This window comes from Staurois parvus, unplaced genomic scaffold, assembly GCF_062004578.1.
Source record: "Staurois parvus isolate SC_StPar_1 unplaced genomic scaffold, SC_StPar_1.0 ptg000151l, whole genome shotgun sequence".
In the NCBI taxonomy this organism is placed as follows: domain Eukaryota; kingdom Metazoa; phylum Chordata; class Amphibia; order Anura; family Ranidae; genus Staurois; species Staurois parvus.
In genome coordinates, this window is record NW_028317947.1 from 699,152 (window position 1) to 717,468 (window position 18,317).

General features: G+C 42.9%; 1 protein-coding gene across 1 annotated transcript in view; it reads left to right on the forward strand.

The window, feature by feature from the left end:
• Positions 1-2,837: 2,837 nt before the first annotated feature.
• The window catches only part of LOC149463801 (E3 ubiquitin-protein ligase TRIM21-like), a 30,922-nt gene continuing 15,442 nt past the window's right edge, over positions 2,838-18,317 (forward strand). Inside the window, exons 1-2 of the mRNA XM_089674310.1 lie at positions 2,838-3,129; positions 9,155-9,248. Of these exons, the coding sequence (XP_089530436.1) occupies positions 9,210-9,248 (39 nt within the window). The 5' untranslated portion in view covers positions 2,838-3,129; positions 9,155-9,209. The remainder of the gene's footprint in view (positions 3,130-9,154; positions 9,249-18,317) is intronic.

The following is an 18,317-nucleotide window of genomic DNA, read 5'->3' on the forward strand; positions in this document are numbered from 1 at the left end:
ACTGTCGAGAGTCAGGTTGACGGGGGAGTTGGGTGGAAGATGGAGTGCTGAGGACTGTCGAGAGTCAGGTTGACGGGGGAGTTGGGTGGAAGATGGAGTGCTGAGGACTGTCGAGAGTCAGGATGACGGAGAAGTTGGGTGGAAGATGGAGTGCTGAGGACTGTCGAGAGTCAGGTTGACGGGGGAGTTGGGTGGAAGATGGAGTGCTGAGGACTGTCGAGAGTCAGGTTGACGGGGGATTTGGGCGGAAGATGGAGTGCTGAGGACTGTCGAGAGTCAGGATGACAGGGGAGTTGGGTGGAAGATGGAGTGCTGAGGACTGTCGAGAGTCAGGTTGACAGGGGAGTTGTTTGGAAGATGGAGTGCTGAGGACTGTTGAGAGTCAGGTTGTCGGGGGAGTTGGGTGGAAGATGGAGTGCTGAGGACTGTCGAGAGTCAGGTTGACAGGGGAGTTGGGTGGAAAATGGAGTGCTGAGGACTGTCGAGACAAGAGTCAGGTTGACATCGGAGTTGGGTGGAAGATGGAGTGCTGAGGACTGTCGAGAGTCAGGTTGACAGGGGAGTTGGGTGGAAGATGGAGTGCTGAGGACTGTCCAGAGGTTGACAGGGGAGTTGAGTGGAAGATGGAGTACTGAGCACTGTCTGTGTCTGGGAGGGGCCCCCTAGGTTTGGGGGTCCAGCCTTTAGGCAGGGTTTGGGCTGGCTTAAGAGGATACAACTTGCAAAGAGGCGCGGATGGGCTCAAGGCTTGGAGAAGAAGGGAGCAAAGAGGACAGTATTAGTACAGCAGAACACATTGGGATCTACAAGGGGAAAGACTGCCACATGTAGCAAGCTTTCTAAGGACAACGCTGGGCTCTATCCATTATCCTTGTCCAGGGAGATCTTCCAAGAAGCCAGGAGGGCTGGTAGTGCTTGCAGGTTTAGGAGCAGCTCTGTAAGGGGGAGGGAAGACATCTCTACATGTAGCTATGAGAAGTGGTTTTTGGGGGCTGCTAGTTCCTCTCTCATAAGGGGCTGCTACTGATCTGCAAAGACTGACGGCTTTCAGGAAAAGAACAGTCCAGGATCTGCTTTGTATATAGGAAGATACTGCCCCCCTTCCATTGATTCAAGTCAAACTGGGCATCCTATAATCCCTATTTCCCTATACAAGTTGAAGTAGGTCTGAGTAAGTAGATCCAAGCTCTGATGAGCTCTGATGTAATGGGGGGACTCGGATGGAAAGCAGGGGGCTTTGATGTGAAGGAAGAATGCTGATGTGAAGGGGGAACTCCCTTATGAGGCACCTAGGAAAGGGTGACATCATTATCCAGTGTAGATGTCGGTTATCTTCAGCCCAGTAAATGCATTTCTGTAATGGGGGGCTCACGTTTTTTCCTACTTTTAAGGAGTGCTTTGACCAAAACAGGTTGAGAAATACTGGCCTAAGGCTAGGTTCACACCTATGCAGGGTGCGTTTGAGCTGTTTCTGCATTGCGTTTTCACACTTGCGTTTTTAATGCGTTTTGCTTTTTTTTCTTGTTGCTAGGCAGCTTTAAAATGCAAAACGCATCAAAAATGTGGAAAAACGCAAAACATGTTTTTCTGCAGCGTTTCCATTGAAGTCTTTAGAGCCAAAAAACGCAACTTTTTGCATTCAAAAAAAGTTCCTGACCCTTTGCAAAAAACACACCGGGTGAAAACGCACAGGTATGAACATGTCCCATAGGAAATCATGTTAAATGGACTGCTGTGCGTTTCTGCAAAACACACAATGCTGCAGAAAACGCTTAGGTGTGAACCTAGGATAATATAGGAGCTCTTCGATGCAACCATGTACTGATGCACACCAACTCTTCACTACCTGGAAGAAAAGTCTGACATTCAGACGCTGGCTCAACTGTTCTCCGGTTATTAACCATTAAGGCTCCGTTCCCACTTGTGTGACTTAAAAATTGTGCGATTTTTTTTTTTTCTTCTTTTGTTTGTGTTTGTTTTTTTGCTTTTTTGGGGCTTTTTTTCAATGCGATTTGAGGCAACTGTGGATGAGTGTGACTTTGGCTGATGATGATTGTGATCTACAAAGTCGCACACAATTCATTTATTTCCTAGATTGTAAGCTCGAAAGAGCAGGGCCCTCAATCCCCTCATGTTTTGCATTGTATTGGTATTGTTCTGTCTCATGTTCTGTCCCCCTTTGTAATGTACAGCGCTGAGCGAACTATTGGCGCTTTATAAATACTGTATAATAATAATAATATCCTTTATGTGCAACTTTCATGCGACTTTAAAGGGTTTACACTGACGTCAGTGGTCCCTCAAGTCGCATGAAAGTCAGTCCAAAGGTAGTGCAGGAACTACTTTCAAGTCGCTGTGACTTGAAGTCGCACATATATGAATGGTACTCATCAGGAAACATGGGGTGCGACCAGGGGCAGACTGACAACTCATGGGGCCCCTGGGCAATAGGGGATCATGGGGCCCCTGTGTCCTTGCCCACACTCAAAAAAAGGCTATAAAAGGTACCAGGGGCATTTCATGGGGCCCCCTACTAACCCCGGGCCCTCGGGCAGTGCCCGAGTTCTCGAATGGTCAGTCCGCCCCTGGGTGCGACTTTGTCATGCGACTTTGGTCCCCAAAGTCGCAAGAAGTGTGAATGGAGCCTAAAGGACGCAATTAATGACATCATTTCGGAGCTGAATACTTCAGTAAAACAACTTTCTCAGGGGTAAATGATTGTAATATGCAGTTCTTACTAATTACTACAATCAGGTCTAACATGCCAGCTGTATGTGTTGTCAGCTCGTTCCTTTGGAGACAGAAATTTAAGCTACGTAAGCAAAGAATGACAGTCATCCTTCACTCCCCCCCTCCAGACATGAGACTCAGAAATCCTAGGGCTGGACTATGCTCAGCCAACTCCCAGTGAGATCTTTGAACTATGATGGAGAAACGAAACCGAGCTGTGAAAAGGAAACCGATCGTCCCCATAGTCAGGGGATTTCCTGCTGAGACGTGTGTAGCCAGGGCTGCCAGCAGCAGCGTTCTACGTAATCAATAATAGAAGCATTATGTGCTGAAGAGGCCATCTGATGAACAATACCTGGACCCCTTCTTGGACTGTGCGGGTCACATGACTACACACGGGTAGGTTTGCTTTATGCTTTTTATTATTATTGTTATTATTATTATTATTATACAGAATTTATATAGCACCCACAGTCAGTGCAGTGCTTTACAAACCAAGGTACAATTAATACCATTCAATCGGAAGGGTTCATAGCGTGCATAAGGGGGTACCACCAGTCCTCCTGTACAGGGCCCAGGCCAGCAGGGGGGCCCAGGCTGATGGGTGATGGCTGATGGGATGCGGGCAGGGAGGGTGATCAGCATGGCTGGAGGGCAATTACTGGAACAGATCCTCTGTATGGCTCTCTCTGCAGCAGCTGAAAGCTGGCTTCTTCTCCTCTCCCTCCCTTTGACTTTCAGCTGAAGCAGAGCGAGTCAGATGGGATCCATCCCAGTGGCTTAGTGGTTGCCTTGCAGTAAATAGGTCATGGGTTCAATTCCTGACCATGGCGCTTCCTGCATGGAGTTTGCGTGTTCTCCCTGTGCTTCTGTGGGTTTCCTCCCACGCTCCAAAGACATGCTGGCAAGTTAATTGGCTCCTGTCTAAATTGTCCCTAGTATGTGTATGTATAAATGTGAGTTAGGGACCTTAGATTGTACACCCCTTGAGGGTTAGGGACTGATGTGAATGTACAATATATATGTAAAGCACTGCGTAAATTGACAGCACTGAAATAATAATTACACCCCCCTTTGGTGCGCCACACATTCTCCCTACTGCCCAGGCCCCCCGTCCCTCCACCCCCACAGCACTGCCTCCTTCCCTCCAGCAACTGCAAGCACTCACTATGTTCATTCATAACTGGTTTTTTTTGTTTTTTTTATGGGGGGGGGGGCTTTCAGGCTGGCTGCATGGGGCCCCATGGTTTCTAACAGCAGCCCTGGTTCAGAGGGTCCTGCTCATGGGAGCTTACAATCATAGATTTATCCCAATAAAAAAAAAACAAAGGTGACAGCCGCAGGTATGCTCAGTACTGTGTTCAACCCTTCATAGCGTAAAATCTCTCCGGTGGGTGTCACCGCTATGTACAGTGTGTGATGCAAACATGTCGAGAATAGATTGTGGAATAGGAAACCTCGGAGTAAGCTGAAAAAATCATTTTAATAAAGTATCAAAAAGTCAATTGACTAACTGCACACACTCATATCACACCCTCTGTCAGTGGGCTCCTAACTGTGGCCCTGGGGCCAAATACGGCCCTTTGCTTGCTTTTATCCTGCCCTTGGGCCATTATTCCCCAGTGGGGCATACACTAGTTCCTGCCACTGCCATTGACGAGGCACTATTCCTCCCACTGACACCAACAATGTGGCACTATTCCTCCCACTGACACCAACAATGTGGCACTATTCCTCCCACTGACACCAACAATGTGGCACTATTCCTACAAATGACACCAACAATGGGGCAGTCTTACTCCCACTGACACCAACGATGAGGCTCTATTCCACCCACACTGACAGCATCGATGGGGCACTCTTCCACTGACACCAACAATGGGGCACTCTTCCACTGACACCAATGATGGGGCACTATTCCCCCCATTGACACCAATGATGGGACACTATTCCTCCCGCTGACACCAACGATGGGACACTATTCCTCCCGCTGACACCAACGATGGGGCACTATTTCTCCAACTGACACCAACAATGGGGCACTATTCTTCCAACTGACACCAACAATGCGGCAGTCTTACTCCCACACTGACACCATCGATGGGACACTGTACCTCAAACTGACATCAACAATGAGACACTCTTCCTCCCCTTGACACCATCGATGGGGCACTATTCCTCATGCCGACACCAACGATGGGGCACTATTCCTCCCACTGACACAACGATGGGGCACTATTCCTCCCACTGACACCAAGGATGGGGCAATGTTCCTCCCACTGACATCAATGGTAGGGCAGTGTTCCTCCTACTGACATCAATGATGGAGCACTATTCCTCCTCCTGACACCAACAATGGGGTACCATTTCTCCACCTGACACCAACGATGAGGCACTATTCCTCCCATTGACATCAGCAATAAAGCACTATTTCTCCCACTGACATTAATGATAAGGCACTATTCCTCCCACTGACACCAACGATGAGGCACTATTCCTCCCACTGACACCAACGATGAGGCACTATTCCTCCCACTGACACCAACGATGAGGCACTATTCCTCCCACTGACACCAACGATGAGGCACTATTCCTCCCACTGACCCCAACGATGAGGCACTATTCCTCCCACTGACCCCAACGATGAGGCACTATTCCTCCCACTGACCCCAACGATGAGGCACTATTCCTCCCACTGGCCCCAACGATGAGGCACTATTCCTCCCACTGGCCCCAACGATGAGGCACTATTCCTCCCACTGGCCCCAACGATGAGGCACTATTCCTCCCACTGACACCAACGATGAGGCACTATTCCTCCCACTGACACCAACAATGGAGAACTATTCCTCCAACTGACACCGATGAGGCACTATTCCTCCCACTGACACCAAAGATAAGACACTGTTAACCTCTACTGACAGCAAGACATTTTCTACTCTTACTGGCCACAATCCGGTCCTTCTAAAGTTTGAGGGACAGTAAACTGACCCTTCATTTAGAACGTTTGGAGACCTCTGGTCTATATCCATAAAAAATACCCTGCCCCTACTGTTCCCACTCGTCATGTGCAGGACAGCTCATTCATTTCAATTGGTTCCCCTACCTGTGAGAAATGTGAGGAAAGTCCCCAACCCTTTATACCACACTGGTTTTCAGCGATGCGGGCTGATGAGTGTATGTTGACAGTGGAGGAGTCCTGCTCTCAGAATACAATAACACAGCAGGGAGAATTCCTCCATACACCTTGCTTTTATGGATGGAGGAATCAGTTGGTTTTTTTATCTGCTGGCTGATCGAAAAAAAAAGGAAATCTGTCTATGGCTGGCCATAGTCTCGCAATATCCTGAGAGAGCAGCATAGGCAAAAAAACAGCAAATAGAGGTAAAGTGCAGCTACAAGCCAAGCATAGTGTGGTAAGTATAGGCAAAGCAGTTCAAGCATGTGCAAACTACAGATAGGTTAGCAGCCAGGCTTTATCTCCTCTCACCACACAGTGTAAGATCAAAGAGGATACAGATGAAGCTTTAGCTCCATGGTGATGTAAGAAGACTAAGCTGTGAAAACATATCAGCCACTCTCCGAACATAAATCCTTTATTATCAACAACACAGTGACTGCATACAACAGAGTCTCCACCCGGAAACCAAACTTTCTCAACGCGTTTCACCATTCAATTTTTGTTCCCTCTGTCCTTCTGGGCAAGCCAGAAACAGTGAAATGCGTCGAGGTCGGTTGATTTTTGGGTGGAGACACTTTTGTATGCAGTCACTTTGCTGACAATTATTAAATACAGCAAGAGCAGTTAAGTTTGGAGTGAGGCTGATATTTTTTTCATATCTTTGACGGAGCATGAAGGTGGACTATAGTGTCCATGTATCACAGGAGGAGCTATAGATTGAAGAAGATTAAGAAGTATAATCGTAATGTTTAGGATTAGAAGTGAGAACATTTCTTTTCATTGCTCTCTTCTTTATACAGAGTTAGGTTGAATAAAGATACTGGTCCGCCCAGTTCAACCTGAGTGTATGTTAATAATAACAATAACCATAACAACAATATTATTATTATATAATAATAGTTATTCTTTTATTATTATTATTAGTAGTAGTAGTATTATTATTAACAACAATATATAATAATAATAGTTGTCTTTGTTCTTGTTATTATTATTATTACTATTATTATTAGCAGTAGTAGTAGTAGTATTAACAACAATATTATTAAATAATAATAATAATAATAATAGTTATTATTATTAAATTAATAATAATAACAACAACAATATTATTATTAAACAATAATAATTGTTTGTAATAATAATAACAATATTATATAATTATTATTATTATTATACAGTATTTATAAAGCACCAATAGTTCACTCAGCGCTGTACATTACAAAGGGGGACAGAACATGTGACAGAACAATACCAATACAATGCAAAACATGAGGGGATCGAGAGCCCTGCTCTTTCGAGCTTACAATCTAGAAGGGACGGGATAGTGGTACAGGAGGAGATAGCTGTGGGGGATGGAGTGGTAGGAAGAGTGGAGGAGGTCGGTCAAGTTAGCAGGGGGTAGGCTATATATATAATAATAGTTATTGTTATTAAATATTATATTATATTATATAGTAATAATGATAAATATTGTTATTAATATAATAATGAATGACAATAATAACTATTATTATATAATAATGATAAATGTTGTTATTATTATTGATGTTATTGTTATTATTGTTGTTATTAATATACTAACAATATTATGGTTATATAATAATAATCAGAATTATAAATATTGTTATTATTAATATAATCATTAATAACAACTATTATATAATAATAATGATAAATATTGTTGTTATTATTAATAGTTATTATGAATTATTATATTAACAATTTTTATAATTATTATTATATAATAATATTGCTATTATATTAATAACAATTATAATAACAACAATAACATCAATAATAATAACAATATTTGTTGTTATTATTATTATTCATTGTATTATTATTATTATTATTATTATTATTATTATTATTATTATTAACAATAATATTATTAAATAATAATAATATTTATTGTTATATTATTAATAATAATAACAACAATATTATTATATAATAGTAGTTATTGTTATTAATTATATTATATAGTAATAATGATAAATATTGTTCTTAATATAATAATTATAATTTTAATAAATAACAACAATAATAACATCAATAATAATAATAATAACATAATTATTATATACTACGTTATTGTTATTATTATTTTTTAATTAATTTTGTAATTATTATTATTAATAGTTGCTATACTGTTTCATGTATTGTCCCCCCCCCTCTATTGTACAGCGCTGAGCAAACCCTTTGGCGCTATATAAACTCGATGTAATAATAATAATAATTATTATTATTATTATTATAACAATACTAATAACAATTCTTTCAATAGAAATATAATGGATAAAAAAATGAACTGTATTAAACTCCAGAATTTGCCTTAATATTAGTTTGTGGCAACGCTCGGCTATTATTAGCATATTAAAAGAACCGTATCAGCCAGTCAGGTTGTATTGCATTCCACAGTGATGTCAGTCTAACATAGGGAATGTTGCTTACAGAAGGAAAAGCACAAAGATGACATCATCAGTGTGTTGTTGCTTCTTTACTGTCGTTTCAACATACTGGAGCAGTAAGGCGGCATCACTACTGTATATTCCCTAACTCGTACAGAAAGTGGTGTCTAATGACTCTGCAGTATGGCAGGCTGTGTAACTTATAACTGTAGCCAGAGTTGAGTTTTAGTGCCGGGTCATACCGGGCGGATTTGCCATGCGATGAAAGTTTCAAATCGCATAGCAAGCCGTACCCTATTCTGCGCAATTACAGCAGTCATATCGGTGCAATTCTGACTTGGTCAGAGTCGCATTAATTTTGATAGTAATGCATGCACTACTTCAGCTGCGATTTGCATAGACATCTGTGTCTTGGAAGCCGTAGATTTCTTGCAATTTGCACCTTGAGTCAGAATAACATCCGACCAGGGGCGGACTGATCATTCGAGCACTCGGGCACTGCCCGAGGGCCCGTGGTCAGTAGGGGGCCCCATGAGATGCCCTTGGTATCTTTCATTGGCTTTTTCATAGGGTTTTTTGGGTGTGGGCAAGGACACAGGGGCCCCATGATCCCCTATTGCCCGGGGGCCCCATGACTTGTCAGTCCGCCCCTGCATCCGACTTTGGAAGCCACACAATTTCAAAGTCAGAGCGGCGTGACTGGGGAGTAAATATACAAAGCATGAAGAGCAAAGTATAATGGTATGCCATGTACTGACAGTACAGTTAGGTGTGTCCTATATACATATCACACATTGCAGTCCTCATTGTGTATTTTGTGGGGTGTTTGCAGATTCTTAAGGAAGCAACGCCAATGCAAGTATAAAGAAAACTAAGAGGAGATTATCATGGAGCCTCAGCCTGATGTCCCAGAGAAGCAGAATGAGGTATGAGATATTGGGGATTCGAATGTGTTATGTAATGTAATGCTGTACACCATCTGCCCTAGAGCTGGACTTCCTAGTAATGCTGTACACCATCTGCCCTAGAGGTGGACTTCCTAATATTTTCTATCACCTAAGGGCTAGTTAGGAGGACAGAGTTGGGGCCCGTTTACACCATGGTGTGCCTACGTTCTCGCTGGTGTGCATTAGGAACCTCTATTATATAGTAGATACTGGGACAGCTTGGAACACCGTCCTGTTAGAAGCAACCACAGGCATTTTGCCTGTCCAATAAGAACTCATTGTTCATGATACCTAGTGGCCAATGAGATTTTTTGGTACACATTAAAGTGCAACGCCACTTCTCTTAGCAATAAAAGAAAAAACCTAACTCCAACAGACTTTTTAGTAAATGTCATTGAAGAACCATACTTGCATCTGTACTGTAGGCATTTAAAGAGGTTCTAAAGACTGGAGGGTTTTTTTACCTTCATGCATTCTATGTGCAGCTCTACCTGCAGCCCACCCCAATACTTACCTGAGCCCCATCTCGATCCAGCAATGTGCATGAGAGCATCGGCTCTCCCGGGTCTTTCCTCATTGGTTGAGACATTGGCCCCTGCTGCTGTCAGTCACAGCCAGCTTGCTCTGGGGGCACTTGGCAATGGGAAGGGGGCTAGAAGAGCCTCCAAGGGACCCAAGAAGAGGAGGATCGGGACTGCTCTGTGCAAAACCATTACACAGAGCAGACACGCAAGATCTGTTTGTTATTTTAAAGAAAAAAAAACAAGCCTTTAGAATCACTTTAAATTTGCTGAAATCTTTCAAAATGAGTGCAGGGCTTTTTTTCCTAGAGAATAGGTGCAGGTACTCCTTCCTTCTGAGTAACCACTTGTCTCCTTTCCCTACCCACCTTCAACCAAGATCCTTTGCAGCCAGCAACAATAGACCACCCATCAACAATAAACCCCCTCCAGCGACAATAGACCCCCATCAACAATAGATCCTGGCTGGCAACAATAAATTCCACCCGTCAACAATAAACCCCCTCCAGTGACAATAAACCCCCTTCAGTGACAATAGACCCCCTCCAGCAACAATAGATCCCATCTGGCAACAATAAATTCCACCCATCAACAATAGACTCCATCAACATGTGATCCTGTCTGGCAACAATAAATTCCACCCAGCAACAATAGACCCCCTCCAACAACAATAGACCCCCTCCAGCAACAATAGACCCCCTCCAGCAACAATAGATCCCATCTGGCAATAATAAATTCCACCCATCAATAGATCCCACAGCAGCCATACCCCCCAAAAAATCCCCTCCAGCAACAATAGCTCCCCTATGTAATAATACAGTAGATATCCCAGCAGTCAGCATCAGTAGACCCTCCGGCAGCCAGCTACAATAGACCGCTCCCTCAACAGAAGATCCCTCCCAGCAACTATTTACCCCCTAGCAACATAAGATCCCTCCAGTGAAAATATATACCCCACCAGCAACAATAGACCTCTCCAGCAACAAATGATCCCCCAGTTACAATAGATCCCCCAGTAGCCAGCATCAATAGACCCTCCAGCACCCAATTCAGTGCTGGAAGTGCCACAATTGTGTTCCCCCGCATTCTCACTGAAAAAATGCCCTGACTAAGTGTGAGGTCTTGCCTTCACTATGATGACAGGATCCACTCTTGTGTTCTAGTATAAAACACTGCGTCCTTAAGGGCCGGTTCACACATGGAACGCACTGTTCCCACACTGCATGCTGGAAAGCAGTGCCTGAGCGATCTGCTGTGCGTGTCAATGCATTAATGGCATCCCAACGCAGAGCGCAAACTCAGTGTATATGTAGGCATCAAATCATATAGTACCACAGTATCATGCAATTTGGTGCGGTGCATTTTTTGTATGCATCACACACACTTTCTTCATGTTCCAGTGTGATTTCAACCCATTCAAATGAAAGGGCTGCAAAATCATCACATGCTGGAATCACACGGGAATGTGGCATGTGTTCTTGTGCAATCCCAGAGCAAAACGGCCCTCAGATAAGCAGGTTTGTGACCGAAGATGAAAACTCTAGTTTAGTAAACATAAGATCATTTACAAGGGTACCTGTTATTAAAAAAAAAATTATTGTATTCTGCTATATCGGGTTTATGCATGTAATGAGAGCATTCAGGACATCTGCTCGTCTGCCACCCTATAGCACAAAGCAGCAGGGCTGCGAAAATCATATACACACATACATACACATGTATGTGTGTGTGTGTATATATATATATATATATATATATATATATATGTGTATGTATGTGTGTATATATATATATGTGTGTGTATATATATATATATATACATATACAAACATATATATATGTGTGTGTATATATATATATATATATATATATATATATATATATATATATACACACACACACACATATGTACGGTGGAGGAAATAAGTATTTGATCCCCTGCTGATTGTCAGTGTTTGCCCACTCACAAAGAAATGGTCAGTCTAAAAATCGAATGTTCGGTGTATTGTAACACTGAGAGACAGAATAGCAACAAAAAATTCAAAAGAAATGCATGTCTAACAAATTATGCACTGATTTGAGGGAAGAAGGTTCACCCAAGATTTGTCCCGTCCATCGTCCCTTTGATGCGGTGCAGGTGTCCTGTCCCCTTAGCAGAAAAACACCCCCAAAGAAGAATGTTTCCACCACCATGTTTGACAGTTGGGATGGTGTTCTTGGGGTCATAGGCAGCATTCCTCCTCCTCCAAACACGGCTAGTTGAGTTGATGCCAAAGAGTTCGATTTTGGTCTCATCTGACCACAACACTTTCAACCAGTCCTCCTCTGCATCATTCAGATGTTTAGTGGCAAACTTCAGACGGGCCTGGACATGTGCTTTCTTGAGCAGAGGGACCTTGCGGGCACTGAAGGATTTCAATCCTTGTCGGCGTAGTGTTACCAATTGTTTTCTTGGTGACTCTGGTCCCAGCTGCCTGGAGATCATTGACAAGATCCTCATGTATAGTTCTGGGATGATTTCTCACTGTTCTCATGATCATTGACACTCCACGAGGTGAGATCTTGCATGGTGCAACAGACCTAGGGAGACTGACAGTTGTTTTGTGTTTCTTCCATTTGCGAATGATTGCACCAACTGTTGTCACTTTCTCACCAAGCTGCTTGGCGATTGTTTGGTAGCCCAGTCCAGCCTTGTGTAGGTCTACAATCTTGTCCCTGACATCCTTGGACAGCTCGTTGGTCTTTGCCATGGTGGAGAGTTTGGAATCTGATTGATTGCTCCTGTGGACAGGTGTCTTTTATACAGGTAACAAAATGAGATTAGCTGCACTCCCTTTAAGAGACTGCTTCTAATCTCAGCTTGTTACCTGTATGAAAGACATCTGGTAGCCAGAAATCCTGCTGAATGATAGAGGATCAAATACTTATTTCACTCATGAACATGCAAATCAGTGCATAATTTGTTAGACATGCATTTCTTTTGAATTTTTTGTTGCTATTCTGTCTCAGTGTTACAATACACCTACCATTCGATTTTTAGACTGATCATTTCTTTGTGAGTGGGCAAACATTCAAAATCAGCAGGGGATCAAATACTTATTTCCTTCACTCTATGTGTGTGTGTATTTATGTGTGTATATGTATATGTAGCGCGTGCCCAACTCGCGCTGCCATTGGCGGCTTAAGCTGTCGATCACCAGGTCCTGGCTGGTGATTCCCCACCTGCACCTGGCGATTGCCGAGTATCACTGACGGGGGAGAGGTCTGTGTGTAAGCAATACAGATCTCTCCCCTGTCAGCTCCTGCACACTGCTTTGTATGGCTCTGCATAGCAGTGCCATACAAAGCAATGTGCTTACAGTGTAAACCGCACACAGTTAACCCTTTGATCACCCCAGATGTTAACCCCTTCCTGCCCAGTGCCATCAGTACAGTCAGTGCTTTTTTATTAGCACTGATCACTGTATTAGTGTCACTGGGGATGTCAGTGGCAGTTAGTTCCCCCCCCAGTGTCAGAATGCCCGCTGTAGTACCGCTATAAGTCACTGATTGCAGCCATTACTAGTATAAAAAAAATTCCAGTATTTATACCACCATTTGTAAACACTTTAACTTTCACATAAACCAATTAATTTACAAGTATTGGGATTTTATTTTATCAAAGACATGTTGCAGAATACATTTTGGTCTAAATTTATGAGGAAATTTGATTTTTTAAATTTTTTACTGGACATGTTTAATAGCAAAAAGTAAAAAATATATTTTGTCTTTTTTGTTTATAGCGCAAAAAATAAGAAATGCATAGGTGATCAAATACCACCAAAAGAAATCTCTATTTGTGAGGAAAAAAAGAACATATATTTCATTTGGGTGCAGCATTGCATGACCACGCAATTGTCAGTGAAAATAACGCAGCACTGTAACGTAAAAAATGGTCTGATCAGGAAGGGGGGTAAATCCTCTGGAGGGCAAGGGGTTATAAATTCCTTTTTTATTACTATGAATTCTCCATCTTTCTCCCACAAACCTACCCTCCTACCCTCAAGCTTAGTGCAGGTTTCTCAGAGAGGCAGCAAATCACTTGCACACAAGCAGCAGAAATGTGTTTTGCAAATTTCTGATCTACAAATTTAGTACCTTTGTAGTAACTGATAGCAATTTTTTTGTGCGACTTAAAATGATATTTCCCTTGCAGCCAACTATTGTAATTTAAAGTGCATTAAATTCCAAAACCGATTCTTCAGAAGCTGTACTAACTCATTCAAAATGTTTTAAATTGCAATAAGATTCAGTATTTCTAACCCCTGAATTCAGGCAAAAGACAGGCCTGCCTCTAAGTAGACGTGCAAAATTAAAAATGTGTTTATTGTTTTGTTATTTGACTAATTTTGTTTCATTCGATTAGTTAAATTAGTTTAAATCATTTTTCAGAATTTGTTTTGTTTTATTTGAATTTGACCGAAATTTGAAATTTCGAACGGATTCAAAAACAATTATAATGTTACAAACCATAATCCACAATACATATGTGTATTTGATGGTATATAGGCTATATCAGGGGTAGGCAACCTTTGACCAGTGCCAGTCAGTAGGGCAGTAGATTGTGTCAGTCAGCAGGAGGAAGGAGGTCCTGATTTGCCTATATAGATCTTTATATCACTAGAGAGGTCACCAGCAGGAGGAAGGAGGTCCTGATTCGCCTATATAGATCTTTATATCACTAGAGAGGTCACCAGCAGGAGGAAGAAGGTCCTGATTCCCTTATTTTGATCTTTATATCAGTAGAGGGATCACCAGCAGGAGGAGGGAGGTCCTGATTCCTCTATATAGATCTTTTTATCAGTAGAGGGATCACCAGCAGGAGGAGGGAAGTCCTGATTCACCTATATAGTTCTTTATATCACTAGAGGGGTCACCAGCAGCAGGAAGAGAGTCTTGATTCCCCTATATAGATCTTTATATCAGTAGAGGGATCACCAGCAGGAGGACAGAGGTCCTAATTCCCCATATAGATCTTTAGTTAGACCTCATTTAGAATAATGTGTTCAATTCTGGAAACCTCACTTACAAAAAAGATAGATATGATAGAACGAGTCCAGAGATGGGTAACACATAAAACATATCAACAGCGACTTCAGGAACTTAACATATACAGTCTGGAGGAAAGAAGGGAAAGGGGAGACATGATTGAAATCTTTAATACATCAAGGTGGTGAATAGGGTTCAAAATCAAGAACACGGGGACATGACCTTAAACAAACTGGAGGAAAGTTCAAAACTAATCTCAGAAAGCACTATTTTACTGAAAGAGTAGTAGATAATTGGAATAAACTTCCAGCAGAGGTAGTGAGCCAGTCAACAATAAATGGCTTCAAACATGAGTGGGCCAAGCATAGATCTATACTCAGACAAAAAAAGTAAAAAAAAAACCCGAACAACCCCCCCCCCCACAAAAAAACCCAAAACAAACAATAAGACTCCCCCCCCCCCAAAAAAAAAGAGAAACAAAATGGGCAGACTCCTCTATGGACCATTTGGTCTTTTTCTGCCATCACTTTTCTATGTTTAGCCTGAGTGGAGAAGCCTGCCCCCTGCCAAGATATTGCAGAGAAGAACCTAGCTCTCTATGTGGAAGCAGTGATCTCTCTGCAGAGGTCTGATGCGACCCCTGCTGAGTTAGAACCAGTGGTCTTCAATCTGAGGAGAGCATGAGCTTTGCTTATTGCAGAGCTATGGGTTCACACAGACAGCAAGAGTCTCTCACTGTAGCCACTGGCAGGGGACAGGCTTTCCAATCAGGCTGTGGCTGGTTTAGAAAGAAAAGGAACTGTAAGCCATTGAACATGTCCTGAACTGGTGCACCTGCAATGTACAATATTTAGCAACCCTTGCCCTCTTGGCTTGTGCAGAATTTATTGTGAGAAGCAAGGTATGAATTCTTTGCCACCCTGCCCATGCTTATGAGGGTGACCTACAGTAGACACCTGGGTCTGCATTCTCGACCCTACAGTAGACACCTGGGTCTGCATTCTCGACCCTACAGTACACACCTGGGTCTGCATTCTTGACCCTACAGTACACACCTGGGTCTGCATTCTTGACCCTACAGTACACACCTGGGTCTGCATTCTCGACCCTACAGTACACACCTGGGTCTGCATTCTCGACCCTACAGTAGACACCTGGGTCTGCATTCTCGACCCTACAGTAGACACCTGGGTCTGCATTCTCGACCCTACAGTAGACACCTGGGTCTGCATTCTCGACCCTACAGTAGACACCTGGGTCTGCATTCTCGACCCTACAGTAGACACCTGGGTCTGCATTCTCGACCCTACAGTAGACACCTGGGTCTGCATTCTCGACCCTACAGTAGACACCTGGGTCTGCATTCTCGACCCTACAGTAGACACCTGGGTCTGCATTCTCGACCCTACAGTAGACACCTGGGTCTGCATTCTCGACCCTACAGTAGACACCTGGGTCTGCATTCTCGACCCTACAGTAGACACCTGGGTCTGCATTCTCGACCCTACAGTAGACACCTGGGTCTGCATTCTCGACCCTACAGTAGACACCTGGGTCTGCATTCTCGACCCTACAGTAGACACCTGGGTCTGCATTCTCGACCCTACAGTAGACACCTGGGTCTGCATTCTTGACCCTACAGTAGACACCTGGTTCTGCATTCTCGACCCTACAGTAGACACTTGGGTCTGCATTCATGACCCAAAGCAAAGTAGGCTCAGGTGTTCGTAAACCATACTGTATTGTTAGTACAATTTGACCACACCCAAGATTAGTATGGCAAGCTTCACATGCTGCTATTATCTCCCCTCCCTGTTTCACCCCCACTACACCCCTCTCAAAAGTTGGGCACAGTCAGTAGGGTGTACCCAGATTTTAGTCAAAAAATCTGGTCAGCCTGTTGTGTGCAGTAGATTGAAAAATTAATTTTTTTAATGGGCTCAGATTGCACTGCAAAGGTATCGATAACTGGTATTGGAAAGTACTTGAGCACAAGTATCAGTACTCATACTCGCCCATGAAAAAAAAATGGCATCAGTGCAACCCTAGTTATAACCCCCCCGATGCTATCCAGAATGAAAAAAAAGTTTTAGTTCTACTTTTTTGTGTGCTTGAGGGTATTCGAAGTGGTTATTATTGCAGAGATTTTTTTAGGATTCTAAAAATGCTGTGATTATATTACATGTTGTTCCCCTAATCTAATCTGTTTGCATCCATTGGTTGGGTCAGCGATATAGATAATCTTTTCCATACTTCCCAAGTTCAAAGGTGTCCATAGGTAGGACAGAAATGTCAGCCAAAATATACAGGGCTTTTTTTTCCTCAGAGAATAGGTGCAGGAATTCTCCCCTTCTGACTGACCCCTTGTCTCCACCCCCTACCCACCTCCGAGCATCATATCTTGGTTCCACACCCTACCCACCTCCGAGCATCTTCCCTTGGTTCCACGCCCTATCCACCTCCCAGTACCTCCCCTTTTATGGAAAACAGAACCAAGTATCATGTTGTGGTTCTAAGTAGATCATTGATCAATAGTTACCCCCAACAACAATAGACCCCACCAGCAACATTGGACCCCTCCCCGCAACAAAATACCACCCCAGCAGCAACAACAGATTTCCCATCTGCCAACATCAATAGACCTCTCCCTCAAGAGTAGATTCCTCCTAGCAGCAATTGTCCCCCTAGGAATAGAAGACCCCCTCCAGCAACTACAGATCCCCTCCAGCGACCACGGATCCCTTAGCAGCCAGCATAACCCATATCGTCCCCTGCCATTATATATATTTATATATTATATACATTCAATGTTCCCCCACATTCCTGCTGAAAAAAAGCCATACATTTGTTCAAATACATGTCATTTGAAAGTAAGTGTTCAGATGCAGGAGAAGCAGAGGGAGCAGCTGAAAATAGCATCAACCTGCTTAGATTTTTATTTTTTTGTGATAAAGAGGTAATACACATCACAAAACATTTTTAATTTTTTTTTTTTAAGAAATGCAGTGAGTGTAGTAACTTTAATAGTCTGACGTCATCAATGATATCCATCTAGAGTTTTCTGTCTTTGTATGATGGTCCTCCGATGTTGAACATGTGTGCATGTACATTTTTTTTTTTTTTTTTTTTAGAAAATAAAGTTTAAAGTATATGTAAACTCAATTACCAAAACAAAGTTGCAACATTTTTACATATGAAGGTTTCTGTAAAATAATAGTTGACGGTCCTGCCATGAAGCTCCTTATGCAGGCACTTCCTGTTGTTGGGGTACAATGCTCTACCCTTCTCTCCCTAATGTGCTCCTGCGTTGTCAACCTGGCACACACTAGTCCTATGGAGGCAAGTAGCTGACCTAACATGCATTGCACAGGCATGGTCCACTGTGGGCACTATCTGAAAACCAGACCTGACAAATGACATGCAGTAATTGCTAGAGTGCATATAGTATTGCACATATATCTGATCAGGGCTTTTTTTTAGCAGGAACGTGGGGAAACAC